The following is a 21,661-nucleotide window of genomic DNA, read 5'->3' as shown; positions in this document are numbered from 1 at the left end:
CACTACTCTTATCATCAAGTTTAAAAATGCACAGAATTGTTAGCAGTGATTACATATTTGGATAGTACAACACCAGTGGATGTTAGCTTTTCTGTTATTTCTACTTTTCTGGTGTTTTATCCTCAAAACTTTTTTTAGTCAACATTCTTTGAAAATAAAGAAGAAAACATACTATTCATATAAAATGGAAAGGTGAGTGACATTTGAGCAGTTTCCCATTATTGCTAGCAGAAGCATGAAGAGAGGTTAAATAAACCACTACATCAGAAGAGATTCAGGATGTATATTTGGGGAAAGCTCCCTAATTCCTTAACCAACTAAGTTTTCTGGGTCACTGAAAGATATTACCAACAGTGATGTCGGAATCTTCTCCTAAACTGTCTTTTTCACATACCTATCTATATGGGATACCCTTTTTGTCTGTGAAATTTGCAGATCTCCAAAAGGCACCTAAAATATTAATTAGACTTTACATTTTCCTTTAACTTACATAGCTGGCTATGACAGAATCTCAATAGAGCACTGACAGTGTATGTAGACTATGTCACAGCCCCTGACACTGATGAAAATAGTGGTATGCCAGACCTGGACATTTTAGTATCAAATTCCCTAAGCAAGAACTAAAATGTACCATGAAAGCAAGAATACCATGCCTGTCATATTCACTATGGAAATCCTAAAGCATGGAACAGTGCTTGGTACACAGTAGACACTCAATACATATCCATATGAATTTAACCCACCTGTTAACCAATTCCACACTATAAAAGCTCTGAGTCTCTTACATATTCTGTTTCAAGAACTTCACTAATGTTCACTGAGCACAGCGACCCCCTGGATTAGCTGCTAAGAGTTCACTGCTGTTTCCTCTAACCTATCTAGCTTCCTCTTTGCCTCTGGGGAAAACTGTACTTAACCAGGCATTAACCATTACATGGATAATGAGATGATTCTCAAAACATTTTTTCAGAGAAAATAATTCTACGGCATTTGTAAATCATTAGCCATCTTTGTAGGTAAGAAAATAAGTTTAACAACTTCAAATACCAGCATTTTCTATATGGTTAGAAAAAAAATATCATGCATTATCAGACCCAATAGTATTCACATCCTATTCAAATCGAATCAAAGACCTTCATCAATGTAGTTTTAAAACCATCTATGTCTACTAACTTCTAATGTTAATTTGTTGAACAAAAACAAACACGGAGATTTTGAAATGCACATTTTAAAACATTCAGATAAACTCTGCTTAAGTCACTGAATTACTGCCAGCAAAGAACTTACCGCCTGTCACTTCACACATTGGTGTGATTGCAGAGTCATCTAAAGGCACACCTGTCAACTGTTCTGATTCTACTGACATCGTGCCAGGCAACCGCAACACTAATGCAAAGAGTCTCTGATCCCAACGAAAAGGTTCCTTGGTCAATTCGCTTCCAGGCAAAGGAGAATTAAGAGGTAAATGGAGCTGAAAGTAAGGGGAAATAAAAAACAATAAGATTTCCAACACTATTTCTCCCAAAAAGGCTACATTAATGACACATATAAAAACTACATCATGAGTCATGAGTCTCCTATCATTCAAAAACAACAAGCTCAAAAACAAAAGCTTATATATATATATATATATATATATATATATATATATATAAAATAGCATGTAAAATATTATTACTTCAATTTTCTTAAGCTTTACTCAAAGAAGACCTCAATTGAAAAAAATCTATTTCTGTAATGCTTTTCAGATTTCAACATAACTCACCACCAGGTGCTGGACTGCTTCTAAATAAATCATTTCATTTAATCATTAAATCAACCCTATGATAAATATCTTAGGGTTCCTATTTTCTAGATTAAAAAAAAAAATGGGCCTCCGAGACAATAAATGATTTGGCCTCCCAGGTCCAAGTCAGTATTTTTTCTTTTTCTTTTTTTTTTTAATTGATTAATTTATGTACTTATTTATTTATTTTTGGCTGCTTTGGGTCTTTGTTGCTGCACACAGGCTTTCTCTAGTTGTGTCAAGCGGGGGCTACTCTTTGTTGCAGTGCACCGTCTTCTCATTGCAGTGGCTTCTCCTGTTGCAGAGCACAGGCTCTAGGAGCGCAGGTTTCAGTAGTTGTGGCTCACAGGCTCTAGAGTGCAGGCTTAGTAGTTGTGGCGTACGGGCTTAGTTGCTCCGCAGCATGTGGGACCTTCCCAAACCAGGGATTGAACCCGTGTCCCTTGCACTGACAGGCGGATTCTCAACCACTGTCCCACCAGGGAAGTCCTGCAAGTCAGTATTTTTTTCTACCACACCACAGTAGCCTCAAACACCTCCACAGTTAATGATTTAAATATGCTTCATTTCATACGAAACATATCTTCCCAAAGCAATTGCTTAAAAGTAAATTTTATCACTCTAGTTACATATTAAATGTATTAAAGGTAATGAATCTTACTACATCTGAGTAAAGGTAGAGGGTTTGGGGGTTTCTGGTTCCATGTGTTTTTTAATCTATGTCTCTCCCCATGCCCCTAGGACCTGCTCAATCAGAATCCAAGATTCTTAAGAATTTTTAAACACTTTAAAGTGATTCTAATGGCTACCTCTGAACCAATAGTCACAAGGTACCAACAGATCCACACATCAGTCTTAGCGTAAGTAAATGGGGACAACCAGACAATATGGGCCTCATGATGTGAAGTACAGAACACTGAAAAAAGCAAGGAAAGAAAAAGGGAAGGAAAGGTTGAATCTGAATCTAACCAAGCCTTCAGTTCTAACCACCAGTTTACAGGGACAACTGAGGATACAGGATCAAGTTATCCACCACCGCAGGGAGCAATCAGTCAAATCCAGAATGTTACAGGACAGATGACCTGGTTTCTCCAATGAATCAAACGGCACGAAAAAGCAAAGAGTGGGAGTGGGGAAGGGCTGGTGGAACTGTTAGAGAATAAGAGACAAAACAATCAAGAGCAAAGATTTTTAAGACAATCAGGAAAATCTGAAATACATGTTACTGGTATTATTAATAATGTTTAAGTGTGATGATATAGTACTTAGGAAAACAAAAGTCTTTTTCGCTTATAAAATTTTTTAAAAAAGAAATGAAACCTGGGATCAGCATACTCAGGGATTGATTTATACAAATACTGGAGTTTTCTTTAAAATACAGAACACATTTCAAAATTACCACTCTGCTGTATACCTGAAACTAACACAACACTGTAAATCAACTATACTCCAATAAAATTTTTTTTAATAAATAAAATAATCGCTTCCAAATTAATTGCCAGAGTTTAATACTACTTTTGTCAAAAACAAAACAAAATTGTATTGCTTACAGCCTTTCTATTTCTCACCTTGAAGATTTCTGAACTTGATAAATTAGGGATTGAAGTCATTCTACACTGACTTAAGAACTCAAGTTTCTTCAATGACTTACATCAAACCATTAAAAAAAAAAAAAAAACAGATTCAATTCTAAGTAGAGAGTTCCTAGCAAAGCTCTGTTAAAGTGGCACCTCTCTCCAAAAGACTCATGTCAAGAGAATCTGCTGCAAGATTCCTATATCAGGATCTGCCAAGATTTTGTGCCCATGGCCAAGAGTCATTAGCTTTTCTCCTGGCACTGATCCTACTTTTAAGGCATAAGTCAGAGGCAATAATAAGGAAGGACTCTTTTTTTTTTTTTTTTTTTTTTGCGGTATGCGGGCCTCTCACTGTTGTGGCCTCTCCCGTTGCGGAGCACAGGCTCCGGACGCGCAGGCCTAGCGGCCATGGCTTACAGGCTTAGTTGCTCCGCGGCATGTGGGATCTTCCCGGACCAGGGCACGAACCCGCGTCCCCTGCATCGGCAGGCAGATTCTCAACCACTGCGCCACCAGGGAAGCCCCAAGGAAGGACTCTTAAATTAAGAAATCTGGGCCAAGATGTTCCTGAGGAAGGTTTTCTAACCTCAAAGGTTCTGTGACACTTGCAAAACAGCCTGGGAACTCCAAGACCTTGCTGCTATCACCACACCCTGCCAGAAGATAAATATCGAGCCACCAATGGCACTGGAGGAAGAAGATTTCAACTGTTAATGCAGTAGCTCTGGAAAGTAATGGATACGTGGACCTGTCTCAAGAATCCAGTGGATAACAGCACTGCAGAGACCTCATGTATAAATAAATAGTGGATAGGACAACAACAGACCCCAAGTCATGTACACATACATACACAACTTATCAAGTAATGCGCTCTCTCTCTCTCTCTCTCTCTCTCTCTCTCTCTCACTCACACACACACACACACACACACACACACACACACACACACACACACACACACCCCTAATCAGATAATGATGAGAATTATCTTTTTATTGGCTGCACAATGCTAGATCTAGAAGGTACTTAAAGTAAAACAAAAAGCCAAGGGTCACGAGCATATTTTACACATAGCAATATCAATTTTATAAACTTGTCAAATTTTTATTCATTTTTCTATTTCTTATTATTTCCACCTCACATATCACTACCACCCTCCCTCATCACCAGAGGCAGGAAAAACTCCTCTATAGCTGAAATGCGCTAGTAAAATAGGAAGGAGTGATGGCAAGCAAACAGGGACAGGAAAAAGATAAAAAACCTCAGTGAAAAAATATTCTCAGGAGGGTTGAACTACTCCAAACCTAAAGTCTACAGTTGAAATTCTAGCAATGTCTTATAATCACCAAGGGAGGTCTTTCTGAATATGTGGTTTGAAAATCAAGGCAAACAGCACATAAATCAATTATAAAAATATAAAATTAACCACTAGAAAAATGTGCAATAAATATGAATAGATAATTCCCAAAGTTAAAAATGGGCAACAAAAAAAGATAATACCCGAGGAAACTCATATAGCCTATAAATATGTAGAAAGATGCTCAAATACACTAATCATCAGATAATACAAATTAAAGGCAAGATGCAAAATGATACATAAAGAAGAGCAGCTATATGCACTATTAAACAATTACTTAGTGTAGTTTTATATGTGTATAACATACACATATAGGAAAAGTAAAAAAACATGAACTGGAAGACTACACACCAAATTCATGATAATTGTTGCTGCTTGGATGGGGAAGAGGGAGGGAAATAACACTGAGTAAGGGAAGAAAAGAAACTGCACCTAACTATCTGTAATGTTCTCTTCCATTCACTAAATTTTTTAAAATCCTCAACAACAAAAAAATCAAAATGAGCAAATATGGCAGAAATTTTTGTATCACTTACTCTCATCCAGAATATTAGAATATATTAATATGCAAAAAACACAGTAAACTATCCATTCAAGTACTTATCTATACCTCTTTTATAACAGTGTTATCATTTTTGTTTTTGTTTTTGCTTTTTTTGGCTGCACTGCACAGCATGTGGGATCTTAGTTCCCCAACCAGGGATCAAACCCAAGCCCCCTGCATTGGAAGCGCAGAGTCTTAACCACTGGAACACCAGGGAAGTCCAACAGTGTTATCATTTTATAACAAAATTAAACACAAGAAAACTTCATGTACGTCTCAACTCAATAAAAGGTAGATTAGATATAATCAGTAGCCCCAAAGCTCAGACATTTATAAGGACGTTAACACAGAGTTCTGCTTATACTTACCTGGATATTAAAATATACTGTAAGACAGTAGAATATTTCTTGAAAATTATGTTTGCTTTCTCTCATCATTTTTTTTTTTTTTTTTTTGGTGGTATGCAGGCCTCTCACTGCTGTGGCCTCTCCCGCTGTGGAGCACAGGCTCTGGACGCCCAGGCCCAGCAGCCATGGCTCACGGGCCCAGCCGCTCCGCGGCACGTGGGATCCTCCCGGACCGGGGTACGAACCCGCACCCCCCGTATCGGCAGGCGGACTCCCAACACGCCACCAAGGAAGCCCTCTCTCATCATTTTTTATGCCCCTACCAAATATTAGGCATTTAGGATTTGGAGGACTTAAAGATGCATGATAAAATATGGTCCCACTACCCTCAAGATTTCTGAGGACAGGGATCATGTTCCTAAAGGAACTGGTTTTAGAGATGTGTTTAAGGAGAAGCTGACAAACAGAAAGAAGATACAAAAAAAAAAAAAAAGGGGGCTTCCCTGGTGGCGCAGTGGTTGAGAGTCCGCCTGCCAATACAGGGGATGCAGGTTCGTGCCCCGGTCCGGGAAGATCCCACGTGCCGCGGAGCGGCTGGGCCCGTGAGCCATGGCCGCTGAGCCTGCGTGTCCAGAGCCTGTGCTCCGCAACGGGAGAGACCACAACAGTGAGAGGCCCATGTACCGCAAAAAAATAAATAAATAAATAAATTTTTAAAAAATAAATCAAGTGTTGATATTAATGTAAAAAATAAACTAATTCTATTAAATGGAAAAAGACATTTTAATTATAAAAATAACTACTTTTAGAAAAAAATTTTAATCATCCATTTCTGAATCAATCTAGTGATTCTGAACCACTAATTACTAAATGTTATGAACATTTTAGATTATTTGTTTTTATAAAGCACAATCTTATGCTTTTCCCCCAGTTACTCTTTGATGAAAAGAGGCACTTTTCTCCCTCTTGCTATTCACTTCCAGTTCTCTAGTACATGGGTAATAACAACAATAAAAATAAACAACAATAACTGCTAGCATAATGAGCACTATGTGTCAAGCAACATTCTAGGAGTTTTTCATATTTATAACATGTTTATAACATACCAGTGGGGTAGGTACTATTATTATCCCCATTTTAGACACAAGTTGCAATGTTAGATTGTGTGTCAAGAGAGAATACAGGGCTTCCTGGTGGCGCAGTGGTTGAGAGTCCGCCTGCTGATGCAGGGGACACGGGTTCGTGCCCCGGTCCGGGGCCACGACAGTGACAGGCCCACGTACCGCAAAAAAAAAAAAAAAGAGAAAATAGACTCAAATAACCCCTGCTATATAATCAAATTTAGAGCATCAAAGAAGGACTGCAAACTTTAAGAACTGGATGAATCATGTGTAAATCAATAATACAGTAACTTTCCCATAACCATGACATTATTGGTCTTTATTAGGGTCTTCATAAGCTTATACTTTGTAAAGCTTCGTTCTAATGGACTAATAAGCACAGCAAACTTTATACTAACCAAGTTTTATTTTTACTTGAATACAATTGAAGTTTTCTATATTATTATTTTAAATGGTTAATTTTATTGATCTCACCATTCCAGATTTCTTATATAATTACCTTGGTAGCTGACAAAAAAGGAAATATAACTTCAATTTAAATTGAGGAAGACTGTCCTACTTTTCCTTCTTTCCTTTGGATAACTATCTTACTGCCCTTTCTCACCTTTGAGTCTTTCCTGAATTTCTTATTAAAAAAAGAATACAATTTATTTCTCCATAGGTATGAAAAACAAAGGGCAGATTAGGAAGGTGACTGTCTATCATTGGGCATACTCAAACTTTATATACTTATAATAGTGTGACTTCCCCCTAATTTGTTTCATATTTGTTTATGGTTCAGACCCTAATTATTTGTGATTTTGCTAAGGCTGGACTAAAGATCAACTTAAATTTTAATCAGTTATTCTGTAAGTGCCTACCACAAGCATGGTATTATTTCAGGATTTAATAAGGACTCTACCAAGCCAAATAAGTAAGATTTGGATAACGTTTTAGCTAGCTCACTTTAAGATAACCAATTATAAAACTTCAGATAACCAGGATTCTCATACATTATTACTTGTTTTTTAAATTTGCAGAATGTAAAAAATAAATAAATAAAAGTCAGCAAACAGTGAAAGAAGATAAAAGAAATTTCTTTTAAAAACATTTTTAATTCAGGACACGAACAGATTTATTTCTCCTGGCACACAACCTAACTCACTCCTGGATGATGATCACGTCATGAGAGTCAGGTGACTGATCTGTACCAACTCTTAGGAGGTTTCCCCTTGCAGCTGGATATTCTGCCAACTGGTTCTATTACTGAAGTAACTCATTACAAGTCCTTTAATAATTACAGCTCCTACCCTAAGTTTTAATGACCTATTTCCCTGACTGCCTATCCCTCTCCAGTTTGAGAGAAGGCAGGGAGAGAGATCTGATTCTTTTCTGTGTCCCCCATAGTACCTGTCCCATTCCCACAGCTGACGGAAAGGACTAGAGCAGTGCAGTGCGAGGAGTGCTGCAGAGCACAAGCACCAGTCAGTGTCCTGCCAACAACACCTGTGCTCCCCCCAGCCCAAACCGTACACAGATATGGATGCAAACACACAAACAGATTCCACTGTCATTGTGCTGAGTCGCAGAAGCAGCTAGTCCTATCTCCAAGAGCTGAAGTACTATTCTTCCCCGATATATGAAACCAGCTGATCTCTATGTCCCTTGTATGTACCCACACATACAGGATATAAACACACGAGCTGCAAAAATTTGCCTGACACCTACAGCAGGGGGTAGAGAAACAACCATTCCATATGGTGAAGCCATTAACAACTCCTGAATCGAGCTCAATGTACAATATTCACAATGATAATTTACATATGGACATACTCCTACTGAGGCCACACAGAATGCAACCTCATAAATTCTAGCCTTAGAATTTAGCGATACAAAGAGTGTGGTCATATATTCTTTCTTGCAAAAATTTTTTACCTCACACACCAAACCAAAACTTGTCTTTATAGTTTCCTGCACTGGCCTAGTATCAATGAACTTGGCACATTATCAAAGAAGTAATTAGGTAATTATTAATACAAACTTTTTTTTTTTTTTTTTTGTTTGCGGTACACGGGCCTCTCACTGCTGCGGCCTCTCCTGTTGCGGACCACAGGCTCCGGACGCGCAGGCTCAGTAGTTGTGGCTCACGGGCCCAGGCGCTCTGCGGCATGTGGGATCCTCCCGGACCGGGGCACGAACCCGCGTTCCCTGCATTGGCAGGCAGACTCTCAACCATTGCGCCACCAGGGAAGCCCCCAAAATTTCTGTTATCATGTGTGGCATTTTTCTTAAATATTAAGAATGGGGATCACAAATCAAGCTATAACTCAGGAATTATTTAATGAAAGGCAACACAGCAGACACTGTAATTTCCTACCTTCAAGAACATGTAAATAATTATAATTTGTTATGATATGTACAATAGTAAAAGTATGCATGAGGTACAGAGGAATAATTGATTATTTGGGGGATGGACCAGCGAAGGCTCTCCGAGGAAGCAGCATTTGAGTTAGTTTGAAGAATGAAAAGTTTATTGAGAATCTACAACCTTTTGCAGATTGCAGGGCATGCAGAGTGAAGATCATGATCAAAAAGATAAAAGGCAAGAAATAACAAATACTGGGATAAAAAATTAAATTAAAATTCAGTATTGTTGGAGAGCAACATACAAAGGAGAGAAACTGAAGATTTTAAGAAAGCCTTTAAGAATGGGTAAGATTGGGCTTCCCTGGTGGCGCAGTGGTTGAGAATCCACCTGCCGATGTGGGAGGCACGGGTTCGTGCCCTGGTCCGGGAAGATCCCACGTGCCGCGGAGCAACTAAGCCCGTGAGCCATGGCCGCTAGGCCTGCGCGTCCGGAGCCTGCGCTCCGCAGCGCGAGAGGCCACAACAGTGAGAGGCCCCCATACCGAAGAAAAAAAAAAAAAAAAAAAAAAAGAATGGGTAAGATTTTCCTATATATATATTTTTTAAAAAGATAATGAATAAGGACCTACTGTATAGCACAGGGAACTCTTCTCAATACTCTGTAATGACCTATATGGGAAAAGAATCTACAATAGTAGATATATGTGCACGTATAACTGATTCACTTTGCTGTACAGCAGAAACTAACACAACACTGTAAATCAACTATACTCCAATAAAAAATTTTTTAAAAAAAAAGAACAGGTAAAATTTTAATATGGTGGAGATAGAGGAATAATATTTAGCGGAAAGGATCATGTGAGGAAATAAACAGGAAGCATTCAGGAAATTAGCCTATTTGGGGTCAAGTTTAGAGAAAATATAGGGGAATGATAAGGAATTTTTTCTTCATCTGCTCATAATTTCCTAGTCTTTCAAACTCTACTAAAACAACTCCCACACTAAGGCATCAAAGTCTTTTTTTGGCCACAGTGGTAGATGACAGTGTGGTCAAAGTGTTCCAGGCTTTAGTCTCAACAGGCCTCGAAGCTTCACTGCCAGCCCGTTGGGAGCCAGTCGCCAGGTAAAGAAGCTTGAACTAGACCACTGCCTGATAAGAGATGTTATGGAGAGACAGAAGTTACAGGGACAAGAAGCAAGGTGCCCAGGCAACAGTGGGCACTAAAGCCCCAGACGTGTAAATAAGGCCATCTTGGATGTTCCAGCCCCAGCTAAGCCCCCAGATGAATGAAGCCAACTCGCAGAATCTTGAGAAATAATAAACTGTTGTTTTAAGCCACTAAGATTTAGGATGATTTGTTACACAGAAATAGATAACCAAAGGAGTCATTAAACCTAGTGAAGATTTTTCAGATTTAGCTTCCCAGCAGCATTCAAAACTATTTACTACTCTTTAGAAAGATACTCTTCCTTTGGCTTTCACCTTGAAATATTCTCATGGCTTCCCTCTGCTTCTTCGGCTGCTCCTCTGTGTCCACCCCGACCCTCCCCCCTCAATCTCTAATACCTAGCCATTACATGCTGCTGACGCTCAAGGCTCAGTATTAAGCCTTGGCCAGTTTGTACTCTAAACCCTCAATCCACCTACTCACAGCTTCAATTACTACCTATACTCAGATAATATCTTACAATTGGATATGTCCAGCCTAGATCTTTCTTTTGAGCACCAAAATATTCTTCTGCCTACTTGCCATTCCCTCTTGGATGGCTCAAAGGTACTTCAAACTCAGTTTGCTCAAAACTGAACTCATGATTTTCCTCCACCCCAAATGGTACTCTCTCAAGATTCCCTAGCTCAATGAATGGCACTGCAATCTATCTAGTTTGGCAAGAAGCCATCTCCCTCTTCCTTACACCCCCAAATGCAAAATATGTCAGCAAATTTGGTTGATTTAACTTTCTAAATATCTCTTGAAACTGCTGCTTCTTTCTATTCCTTTTACTATCACCAACCTCCATGACCAAGCTACTGTCAGAACTAATGCAACAACGCCTAACTGGTCTTCCAACATCCACTTGTCTTTCACTCCTCCACCCCCTACCTCTAAATAAAACCCTTGGATGACTTCCTATTGCATTCATATTAATAATATTAATTGGCATGGCCTCAAAACCCCCTGTGTGATCAAGCCCCACCTTCTTTTCCATTTTGTACAATGGACCCTCTTTTTTTATGCTCCAAGTCACATTAGCCTTCTTCTAGTCCCTCAGTCTCAAAACATACTCCTTCTGGGAAAAGAGCCTTTGTACAGTGCCTCTACCTGGTATGATCATCCTTCCCACTTTTTGTGTAGTAAATCCTCCTCACCTCTTCAAATCTTAGCTTTCAGTGACCTTCTTGACTAAATTTAGTGTGCCCTTATTATAAGCTCTCACAATACATACTCCTCCCTTTTGTAGGATACATGATCATTGCAGTTTTACTTTTATCACATGATACTTTTACTAATGTTTGTCTTCTCAATTAGACCCAAGGGGACTGAGCTCCTGATTGTTTTATCATTTGATCCTCAGAGCACAGCAGTGTCTAGTTCATAGAAGAAACTCAATAAATATGGCTGAATGAATAAAACAGATGGATGGATAAATAAGGTAACTGGCTTAACTGTGAAAGGTCCTGAGGAATCTAGTGGACAATGGAAAACAATGAAACATTTTGAACAGTAGAATAATACACTCAAGTGGTGTGCTTTAGAATAATTATTGCCATGGAAAGACAGATTGAAGGAAACCAAGACAAGTTAAGGAGCTAATTAATAGTTTAAGAAAAACATCAAGGTGAATGATGGCAAAAGGAATAGGAATGAAAGCAAGAAACAAATTAATGAAAAGAAAAAGCAAGGGACTAATACCAAAGACAATTACAGAGGAAAAAATATAGATTATGCTATGCCCCCTAAGGCTATGATGCCTTCTCTACCTCTATATTGCAGTGATGATTTAACATGTTCAAATGATAACAAGTTACTGTAATACATGAAGCGTGACTTTTTAAAAAATGCAAAACTAAGTTCCAAAAGGACACACACACACACACACTGTAAAAAAGAGCACTTTTCTCAAAAGATGTACTATAATGTTACCAACTCTAACATATAACTACATATAATTGTTAAATAATATCCCAAATTATTCAGAATCTAACATAAAACATTTAAACTGAAATAAATTATAAAGTATTAGGTCAGAAAGTTAATTTAAAGCATATTAGTAAAGAAACAAAAAATAGAGTAAAGGCCTTGTGAATCATTTTGAGACTGATTAGTTCCCAGGTAACAGAGCAATTAATGCTTCAAGCATAAAAACTTATCAACAAACTTTCTTCAGTATGTTATATATGTCCCTTTCATCTGGAAATACATTATACCCCTTAAAAATAACAATAATAAACTTTTCTTGATAATTCAAAGAAGCAGGGAGAGAAAAGAGCTTAAAGACCTCTTGTTCATACCAAATATTGCCCCCAATCACATAGCAAGTTAGCAGGCTGACAAGTCTTCATTAACTGAACTCTGTGCCGGGGTTTTAATTAGATACTCTGCTTGAATCATCGTATTTAATCCTCCACCACACCTGGTTGCCTATAACTTAGATTCTAAGATATATCAGCAATTTAATATATATTTTTGCTTCCCCAAAATTTAACATTAAGTGTACATGAAACTTTTTCCAACAAGAGCACATAATTATCCAGAAAGTTGCATATCCCCTCCTTCTTCCATCTCATAGAGTTTCATGGTGTTTGCGAATCATAAAGAGTTTAGTCTAAGTCTTCTCCACACTGGGTCTAGAGGTTCTTCTGAATCCCTTTTGGCCATCACAAGTTAAGCAGAACATCAGAGTCATATTTTATAGCCTGTGCTTATGATTTTGACTTCTTTATAGCACCTTTAGTTTGAAGAGTGTCACTTCAAGGTGTATCAAAGGCTACTAGAATTTCATTTGCAGTTCCTATTTGATTAACCTTAGAATATTTTTGTATTCTCTTTACTTCAATGATAAATTACTAGATGATATAATGCTTCTCTTTAAAAGGTTGGCTTTGAACAGATATTGGATTCTTCAGTAATAGTTCTTCACAACTGGTAAAAGAGTCATAATACCACCTCATAGCTTTGAAAGTTTTATCTCTCTTCTCAGAAATTGGGCAATTTCAACTACCTTTATATTGCACTGCCTGTTGTACCTTAGGTGATCTAATGTATATATCATATTTTTTGTTTGTTTCAATGCTTATTCACTGTAAAGTAATAATTTCCTTAGGGATACAAATTTATGTTAAACTTCTGAGACTTCTGGATAAAAATAAGTAACTATCAGATGTAATATGTGAACCGTGTTTGTATTCTGATTCAAACAAAACGATCATCAACATTTGTGAGACAAGTAGAGAAACTGGGATATAGACTGGATGTTAGATTATTAAACACCTTAAATTTTTTGTTAAGCTATAAAAAGAAATTAAATTTAAATTAATTTAGAGTAATTATATTTTAAACTTAAATTTAATAAGATTTTTTAAAATAAATTATTGTTAAGCCATATTGAACATTGCAGGGGTGTGTGTGCATGTGTGTGCATGCGTGCACGTCCTGATATGTTAAAGATGCATACGGTAAAAATGATACAATGTCTGGAATTTGCTTTAAAATATTCCCCCTAATGTATACTATATATATAAATGTTTATATAAATGTATAAATGTGTATGGGGTGGGGGCAGAACAGATGAAACAAGACCAGCAAAATGTGGTTAATTATTGAAGCTAGGTAAGGGTTCTTGAGGTTAATTATTTTATTTTCCCTACTTTTGTATATGTTTAAAAGTTCCACATTAAAAATTTCTTTGATTGGACATAAGTGAATAACCAACACAACAATTTAAAATGCAAGCAATTAGGGCTTCCCTGGTGGCGCAGTGGTTGAGAATCCACCTGCGATGCAGGGGACACGGGTTCGTGCCCCGGTCCGGGAAGATCCCACATGCTGCGGAGCGGCTGGGCCCGTGAGCCATGGCTGCTGAGCCTGCGCATCCGGAGCCTGTGCTCCGCAACGGGAGAGGCCACAGCAGTGAGAGGCCCCCGTACCACCAAAAAATAAATAAATAAATAAATAAATGCAAGCAATTAAAAGCCTCTGAGGAAAGGAAATGAGAATGGGAAGTCTTGCTTTTACTGCTAGCCCTCGTCGTGCAAGTCTTGCTTTTACTACTAGCCCTTGTCGTGCTTTTACTACATTAGCCAAATGTTCATGTTATTTAAGCCGAAACATTTAAACTCTTTTAAACAGAATATAAAAAACTTCCCCAGACACGAGGTACTAATAAAGCAAATAGTTCAGCCCAAGTGAGAGCAAAATGACCCACACCTGTGCATCAATATGCCCGGACACAGGCAATACCAGATATAAGTCCATACAGTCTAGGTGAAAGCTAACAAACTTCTCCTGATTTCAGAAACGCTGAGAGGGTAAGGGTGGATAATATTTCTTAGAACAAAAGAAATATAGAATTATCCTTTGGGGGTGGGAGGAAGGTAAGGAAGTCCTGACACAAAGAGACTGATAAATTTGTCTAAGTAACTGCAGATTCTGGAAAAAGCAAGATTTAAACCCACATTGTCCCAGTTTGCTACAGCCTTGTTACATATCTGGATTCTCATCTAATGTTTACAGTGTTTAGTAGTGTGTCACACTACTAAAATCTGTTTTTCTCCTTGACTTATAGTAATTAATTTCAGACTGTTGCTTCCTGAGCTCCTCTGTCTACTTACTCACATCACCACTTTTGTGTATGTTTCCTCATCTATAAAATATATAACAAGGATATATATGTATATAAACAAGGCTGGTTTAACATTAAAAATTAATCAATGTAATTCACTATATTAGCAAAATGAAAAATGAAAAATCATATGATAATCTCAACATATGCATAAAAAATTGACAAAATTCCATACTCATATTCATGATATTTTAAAAAACAAAAATCAGCAAACGGGGAACAAAGGAGAACTTCCACAACCTGATAAAAGGAATACAGAAAAAAAATCTACAGTTAAAAATCACACTTACATAGTGAAAGGTTTCACTCTCACCCCATTCGCCAAGACTGGGAACAAGGCAAAGTTGTCTACTCTCACCACTTCTACCAGTACATTAAGACAAGAAAAAGAAACCAAAAAGCAGACAGATACTGGAAAGAAGTAAAACTGTCAATATTCACAGACAACATGATTTTATATGAAAAAAAAATTCCAAGAAATCTGGAAAAAAATGCTAGATAATAAGTCATTTAAGGAAAGTCACAGAATTCAAGGTCAAAATATAAAAATAAAATATATTTCTATGTACTAGCAACAAATAATCAAAAATTAAACGTAAAACAACTGATTTACAAAAGCGTCAAAATATATGTGTAAAACTTATACAAGGAAAACCACAAACATTGGTGAGAAAAATTAGATTTAAAAAATTTGAGAGATATACCATGCTCATGGATCAGAATAACCAATAATGTAAAATGTGTATTTCCCCCAAATTAACTTAGAGATTCAATGTAATTACAATCAAAATTGCAGTAGGCTTTCTTGTAAAACTTAACAAGCTGACTTTAAATTTGGAAATTTAAATAAATTTAAATATGGAAAAATTTTAATATGACTTAAATATGGAAATTCAAAGGCCTAGAACAGACAAAACAAGTTTGAAAAAGAAAATATTGGAGACAAATTGCCTTCAAGACTTACAATGCTATAGTAGTAGAGACAATGATATACTGGCAAAAGGCAGAAATAGAAATCAATGAAACAGAATAGAAAGTCCAGAGATAGACACTCAAATACGTGGCCAATTGACTTTTAACAAAGATGTCACAGCAGTTCAATGGGTAAAGGATTACCTTTTCAACAAATGGTACTGATACAATTAGTTAACAGTGTGTCCAAAACATGAACCTCAACACTTTCTTCCCATGATACATAAAATTCCTAAATGAATCACGACCCTAAAAGTAAAAGCTCACACTACAAAACTCCTTAAAGAAAACACAGGAGAAAGTTAGTAACATTAAGTTAGGCAAAGATTTCTGAAATAGGACACAGAAAGCAAAAACCATAAAAGAAAGAAAGAATCCAAAAAAGAGGGGATACATGTATAACTGATTCATTTTGCTGTACAGTAGAAACTAACACAACATTGTAAAGCAACTATACTCCAATAAAAATTAATTTTTAAAAAAAGAGCATTTAAAATAAAATATGCAACAAAATGGATGACTTAGTGGAGATGGAAGCCCATTAATTGGGTTCCTCATTAAAATGTTTACATACAAGTACACAGTTTTTATACAAAGGATTCGTGTTAAAAAGTCTTGTAAAGTTAGTCTTTCACCCAAATATATCAAATATCAGTGGAAGACCAGTGTTACTTCATTAGATATGTTTAGTGTATTTAGAATGTGTAAATTTGTGCTTTGAACTGTAGTTTAATAAATGTAAAATTGCATCATAGTATTTGTTGTATTTGACCTAATGTTACCCTTCTATGATTGCAATAAAATTTTGTGTAGATTTAAAAGAAAAGAAAAGAATTAAAATATTTGCTCTTTAAAAGACACTATAAACGGCTTCCCTGGTGGCGCAGTGGTTGAGAGTCCGCCTGCTGATGCAGGGGACGCGGGTTTGTGCCCCGGTCCGGGAAGATCCCAGATGCCGCGGAGCGGGCTGGGCCCGTGAGCCATGGCCTCTGAGCCTGCGCGTCCGGAGCCTGTGCTCCGCAACGGGAGAGGCCACAACAGTGAGAGGCCCGCGTACTGCAAAAAAAAAAGACACTGTAAAAATTGAAAAGGCAAGCCACAGACTGGGAGAAAATACTTGGAATACATGTATCCAATGAAAGACTTGTATCCAGAATATGTAAAAGATTCTTATAACTCAATGATAACAAGTAAAAAATGGGCAAGAGAATCAGAACACTCACTTCACCAAAGAAGATATACAGGTGACATATAAGCACATGAAAAGATGTTCAACATCATTAGTCATGAAGGAATGCAAACTAAAACCAAAATGAGATACCACTACACACCCACTATAATGTCTAAAATTAAGACTGAAAAAATTCAAGTGTTGGAAGGATGTAGAGCAACTAGAACTCTCATACACTTCCTGGGAGGAAGGCAAAACAGTACAGCCAGTTTAGTAAACAGTATGGCAGTTTCACTGAGCCTGTGAGCCACAACTACTGAAGCCCGTGCACCTACAGCCGGTGCTCTGCAACATAAGAAGCCACTGAAATGAGAAGCCTGCACCTGCAACGACGAGTAGCCACTGCTCGCTGCAACTAGAGAAAGCCCATGCACAGCAACGAAGGCCCAACACAGCCAAAAATAAATAAATAAAATAAGTAAATTTATTTAAAAAAAAAAAAAAAGCTTGGCAGTGAACCACCAATTACAATCCTAGGTATATACCCAAGAGAAATGAAAACATATGCCCACAAAAGGATTTTTATGCCAATGTACACAATGACTATTATAACGGTCTGAAAAAAAAAAAGGGGGAAAAACCCAACTGTTCTACTTTGGTGAATGGATAAGCAAATTATAGTATGGCCACACAGTGGAATACTACTCAACAATAAAAAGGAGCAAACTACTGATAGATGCAAAAATGTAGATGAGCCTCAAAAGCATTATGCTAAGTGAAAGAAGACAGACACAAACTACACATAAACTCACACGCATGCGCACACACACATTGTGACAGAAAGCATGTCAGTGGTTTCCAGGGGACAGTGATAGAAATTAACTGCAAAGGGCATAAGAACTTTTTTGGAGTGATAGATATATTTTACATCATTATTGTGCTGTTAATAACACAATGTTTACATTTGTCAAAACTCATCAAGTTTTATACTTGAAATTGCTACATTTTATTATATATAGATTGCAGCTAAACAAAGAGAATAACAACAAATGAAATATAAGCAAACACAAATTTGAGAACCATATATTTAGTGGCAAAAAAAAAAAAGGAAGAAAGAAAAGAAGAAAAGGCTCTACAATACATATGCCATTTAATTTGGAGTCTGGTGCCTTACTATAACCATGCTGCCTCCTTTCTGAGAACGCCTCTCTAAATATCCAGGTGAGAATATTCATCCTCAATCTTTTCCATGGGACACAAAAGATGTGCATGTGAGCACACATGCACACACATTCCCATGGAAGTATTAGACTTAATTCTTGGGAAGATAATCTAACTATATATATACACCCTGCTCTCGCCCACTTAAGGCAACGTAACAAAATGAAAGCATCGAGTGGCTTCACTGTAAGGGATAGTTGAAGTACTTTAAACTCTTAACAATAAAATACTTGGCACACATTTCACAACGTGCTGAGACCCAAACAAATGGAATCACCAGCAGATTCATTCATTAATTCACTCTGAATAAAAATTTACAAAGAATTAATGCTGTCAGATAATGGATAAATGATAAAAATCTGCAGAGTATTAAAGTATTATAAGTAATCAATCTTAAAGAAATTAGGTCAATTAGTAGTTCATAAGCTATAGCTGAGCTAGGGACAAGGTAACACTAATGAAATAACTACAGAATGATAATATAGGTACATAATCAAATGCTAAATTTTGTCATATTTATAAATGCTGTAAAAGTTCATTCAGGGTACAAATATCAACTGAGTGACTACTCTGTGCAGGGACTACTCTGAGGTTACAAAGATAAGCAAAAGGAAGATAGGATACTCCTTGCCCTTGTGGGGCAGGAAGGCAGGCTGACACTAATCAAATAAGCACACAGATTACCATGTAATTACACACTACGCTAAACGCTATAAGGGAAAAAGGTTTTTTCTCTTTCCTTCTTCCTTCCTCCCCCCCACTCTTTCTTTCCTTCCTTCCTTTTTTTTCCTTTCCTTCCTTCTTTCTTCCCTTCCTTCCTGCCTTCCTCTCTCCCTTCCTTTCTTTCTCCTTTCTCCCTCCCTCCCTCCTTTTCTTTTTTTTTTTAAAAGAGCAAAACAGAATCCTATGCTCCTGTCTTAACTAACGCAGATCACTCCCCCCTGGTGAGTCTCTTGCCCTGATAGTTTACTAACTAAATCTCTACATCCCATTAACACCCAATCTTTCCTGATAGCACCAGTGTTACTTTCATGGGCAAGTCTTCTCTAACCCCTACAAAAATTAGAAGTCTCTCCTTTTTGCAGTGTTATAGAGAATAATAAAACAGTAAAATTTCTTGAGCACTTATTTTCTCATTTAATCATTACAACAACCATGAGATAGTTATTATTATCCCCATTTTAAAGATGAGGAAACTGAAGCTTAGAACAAGAGAGAATTAGGTTACATCTCTAATTAGCTGCAAAGCCAGGAATCAAACTTAGGTCTTTATAACACAAACACATTCTTTAATTACATTCTTTAAATATCTACCTTAAATTTGAATTGGAAACGCTAGTATGAATTCATAACATATTTTCTTTCAGAAAAAAGCATGTATTCCTAACTCTGTCTACTTCAAAGGCATGAAAACAATGACCAACTCAACAGCAAAGATCACCTCTTAACACTCAGGTTATGGGTTTCCACGTACCATTTCCAAATACACAGAACCTGATATGATTCCAGGTCTGGGGCAAAAATGTACAACATAAACTTAGAACAAGCTGTCAAACTACAAGGTAAGGAAGTTTCCAAAGCTTTTAAAGCATAATTAATTTCTTTACCATCCCTTTTATTTCAGAAACTAAAAACTGCCCTCAGAATCCAATCTCTCTTCCTTCCTTCTCATCAAAACCCCTAAATTTTGGCTGGACACATGGCCGCCCGAGTAGAGATTATACTCTGCCTTGCAGTAAGTGCAGCCAGGTTCTGGTTGATGGACTCTAACTCGAACTGCCATATAGACGTCTTAGGTCATGTTCACATTAGGAAGCTGCCTGCCCTCCACATTCTTCCCATAGGCTGAAATTCAGTTGTAGTATTGAACTAGGATGTATTATAAAACCAGTGTCAACCATTCAGGTAAAGCAGACAGATCAATAGAGGAGAAGGAACATGGGGGCCTAGACAATAGCTTGGAGCAGAACCACCCTACTTCCCAGACCACCAACCAGTTCTGTCTTTGATGAGAGAGAAAAAGAAACTTTCTTTTTAAGCCACTGTTACTCTTGTCCCAATTACAGAAGCTGAACCAGTATCCTAAATCATATACCTTTCCAGAAGCTTTTCACAATCCTTGAAAGTTCAACTAGATGCTTGTCAATTTGTTTTGCTTGGTTGCAGAAAATATGCATTCGAAGAGGCAATTTTTGTGCCTCTTTTTTGTGTGCAGGGAAGCACACATTCTAATCAAACCAATGCTAAATGCCTTTGTGATATAATAAATAGAAAGCTGGCACCTCCAGGATCAAGTCCCATTACTCAGATTTGCTTGGATAATGTAGATGGGAAAAAAACTTCAAAAAAAGTTTTAACATTTTCAGTGGAACTGAGTATTTCTTAAATCTACTTCCTCAAATATAATACAGCCTTAGCTCTTACTCATAATGAACAACAACAACAAAATCCATATAACTAGTATCAGGCCCTTACAGATTCATTTCAGTTTCCTCCTTCCCAATACATGTAGGAATAATTGTAAAACTCAAGATCTAGTCCTTCAACGTCCCTTCTCTCCCTAAGATTTTACCCTTCAACAATCATAATCCTCAGTTATTTTTCTGTTTATTTCCAAGACCAGTTTAAAATCCAAGGATACCCAAACTGAAATTATCTGGTGGAGAAAAGATATGTGAAAGAAATCTGCCTAGCCTAGAATTTGCTGCTTGGGATTAGAGAAGAACAACACACTCTATTATATCACCTTTATATTTCTGCCTAGTATGAGAGTTTTATTAAAATGGATGTACTAAATGTCACTGAATTGTTCACTTTAAAATGATTTTATGTTATGTGTATTTCACCTCAACAAAAAAATATAAAAACCTTAGCCAAAGCCAAGCCCTTTACCAACCTAGCTAGAGAGAATAAAGAAAGAATAAAGACAAAGATGGAAGTAGGCGAGAAAAGTTAAATAACGATGCTGATGCTGACTATAACAAATCAACTCGTAAGTCTGACATTCAAAAAGAAAGAACAGAGACATAAGAAGGAAAAGATTGTCAAAGAAATAAGAACATTTCTGAAACTTAAAGGATATGAGTTCCCACGCTGAAAGGGCCTGCCAGGAGCCCAACACAAAGTCTAGTGGCAGTAAGATAAGTAAACAAGTAAAGTACTGAACAAAAACTGGGATTACAGTGACAAGAAGAAAGCCCTAAAAGTGCAGAGAAGAAAATACAACTAAATGCCCAAAAGCTTCACAAGAGGTAGCATTTGACCAGTGTCTAAACAAATACTGAGTAGGCTTTGGGGAGTGAAAGGTGGAAAGAGACAGGAAACATTCCAAAATTATGGAACAGGTAGGTCCCTGACAAATAAAAGAGTGTCATGTAT

The 21,661-nt window shown here is 37.2% G+C and overlaps 1 protein-coding gene across 5 annotated transcripts in view; it reads right to left on the bottom strand.

The window, feature by feature from the left end:
• The window catches only part of INTS6 (integrator complex subunit 6), a 111,007-nt gene that overhangs the window by 49,275 nt on the left and 40,071 nt on the right, over window positions 1–21,661 (bottom strand). For all 5 annotated transcript variants that reach the window (XR_009331688.2, XM_059041518.2, XM_059041517.2 and 2 more), the window contains one exon: window positions 1,288–1,471. Coding sequence is in view for 4 of the 5 variants with exons in the window: in XM_059041518.2 (XP_058897501.1) it covers window positions 1,288–1,471 (184 nt within the window). In the remaining variant the exon portion in view is untranslated. The remainder of the gene's footprint in view (window positions 1–1,287; window positions 1,472–21,661) is intronic.

Source organism: Kogia breviceps, chromosome 16, assembly GCF_026419965.1.
Source record: "Kogia breviceps isolate mKogBre1 chromosome 16, mKogBre1 haplotype 1, whole genome shotgun sequence".
In the NCBI taxonomy this organism is placed as follows: domain Eukaryota; kingdom Metazoa; phylum Chordata; class Mammalia; order Artiodactyla; family Physeteridae; genus Kogia; species Kogia breviceps.
Note: the sequence above shows the minus strand (reverse complement) of the source record. Positions and strands in the feature narration are given on the sequence as shown.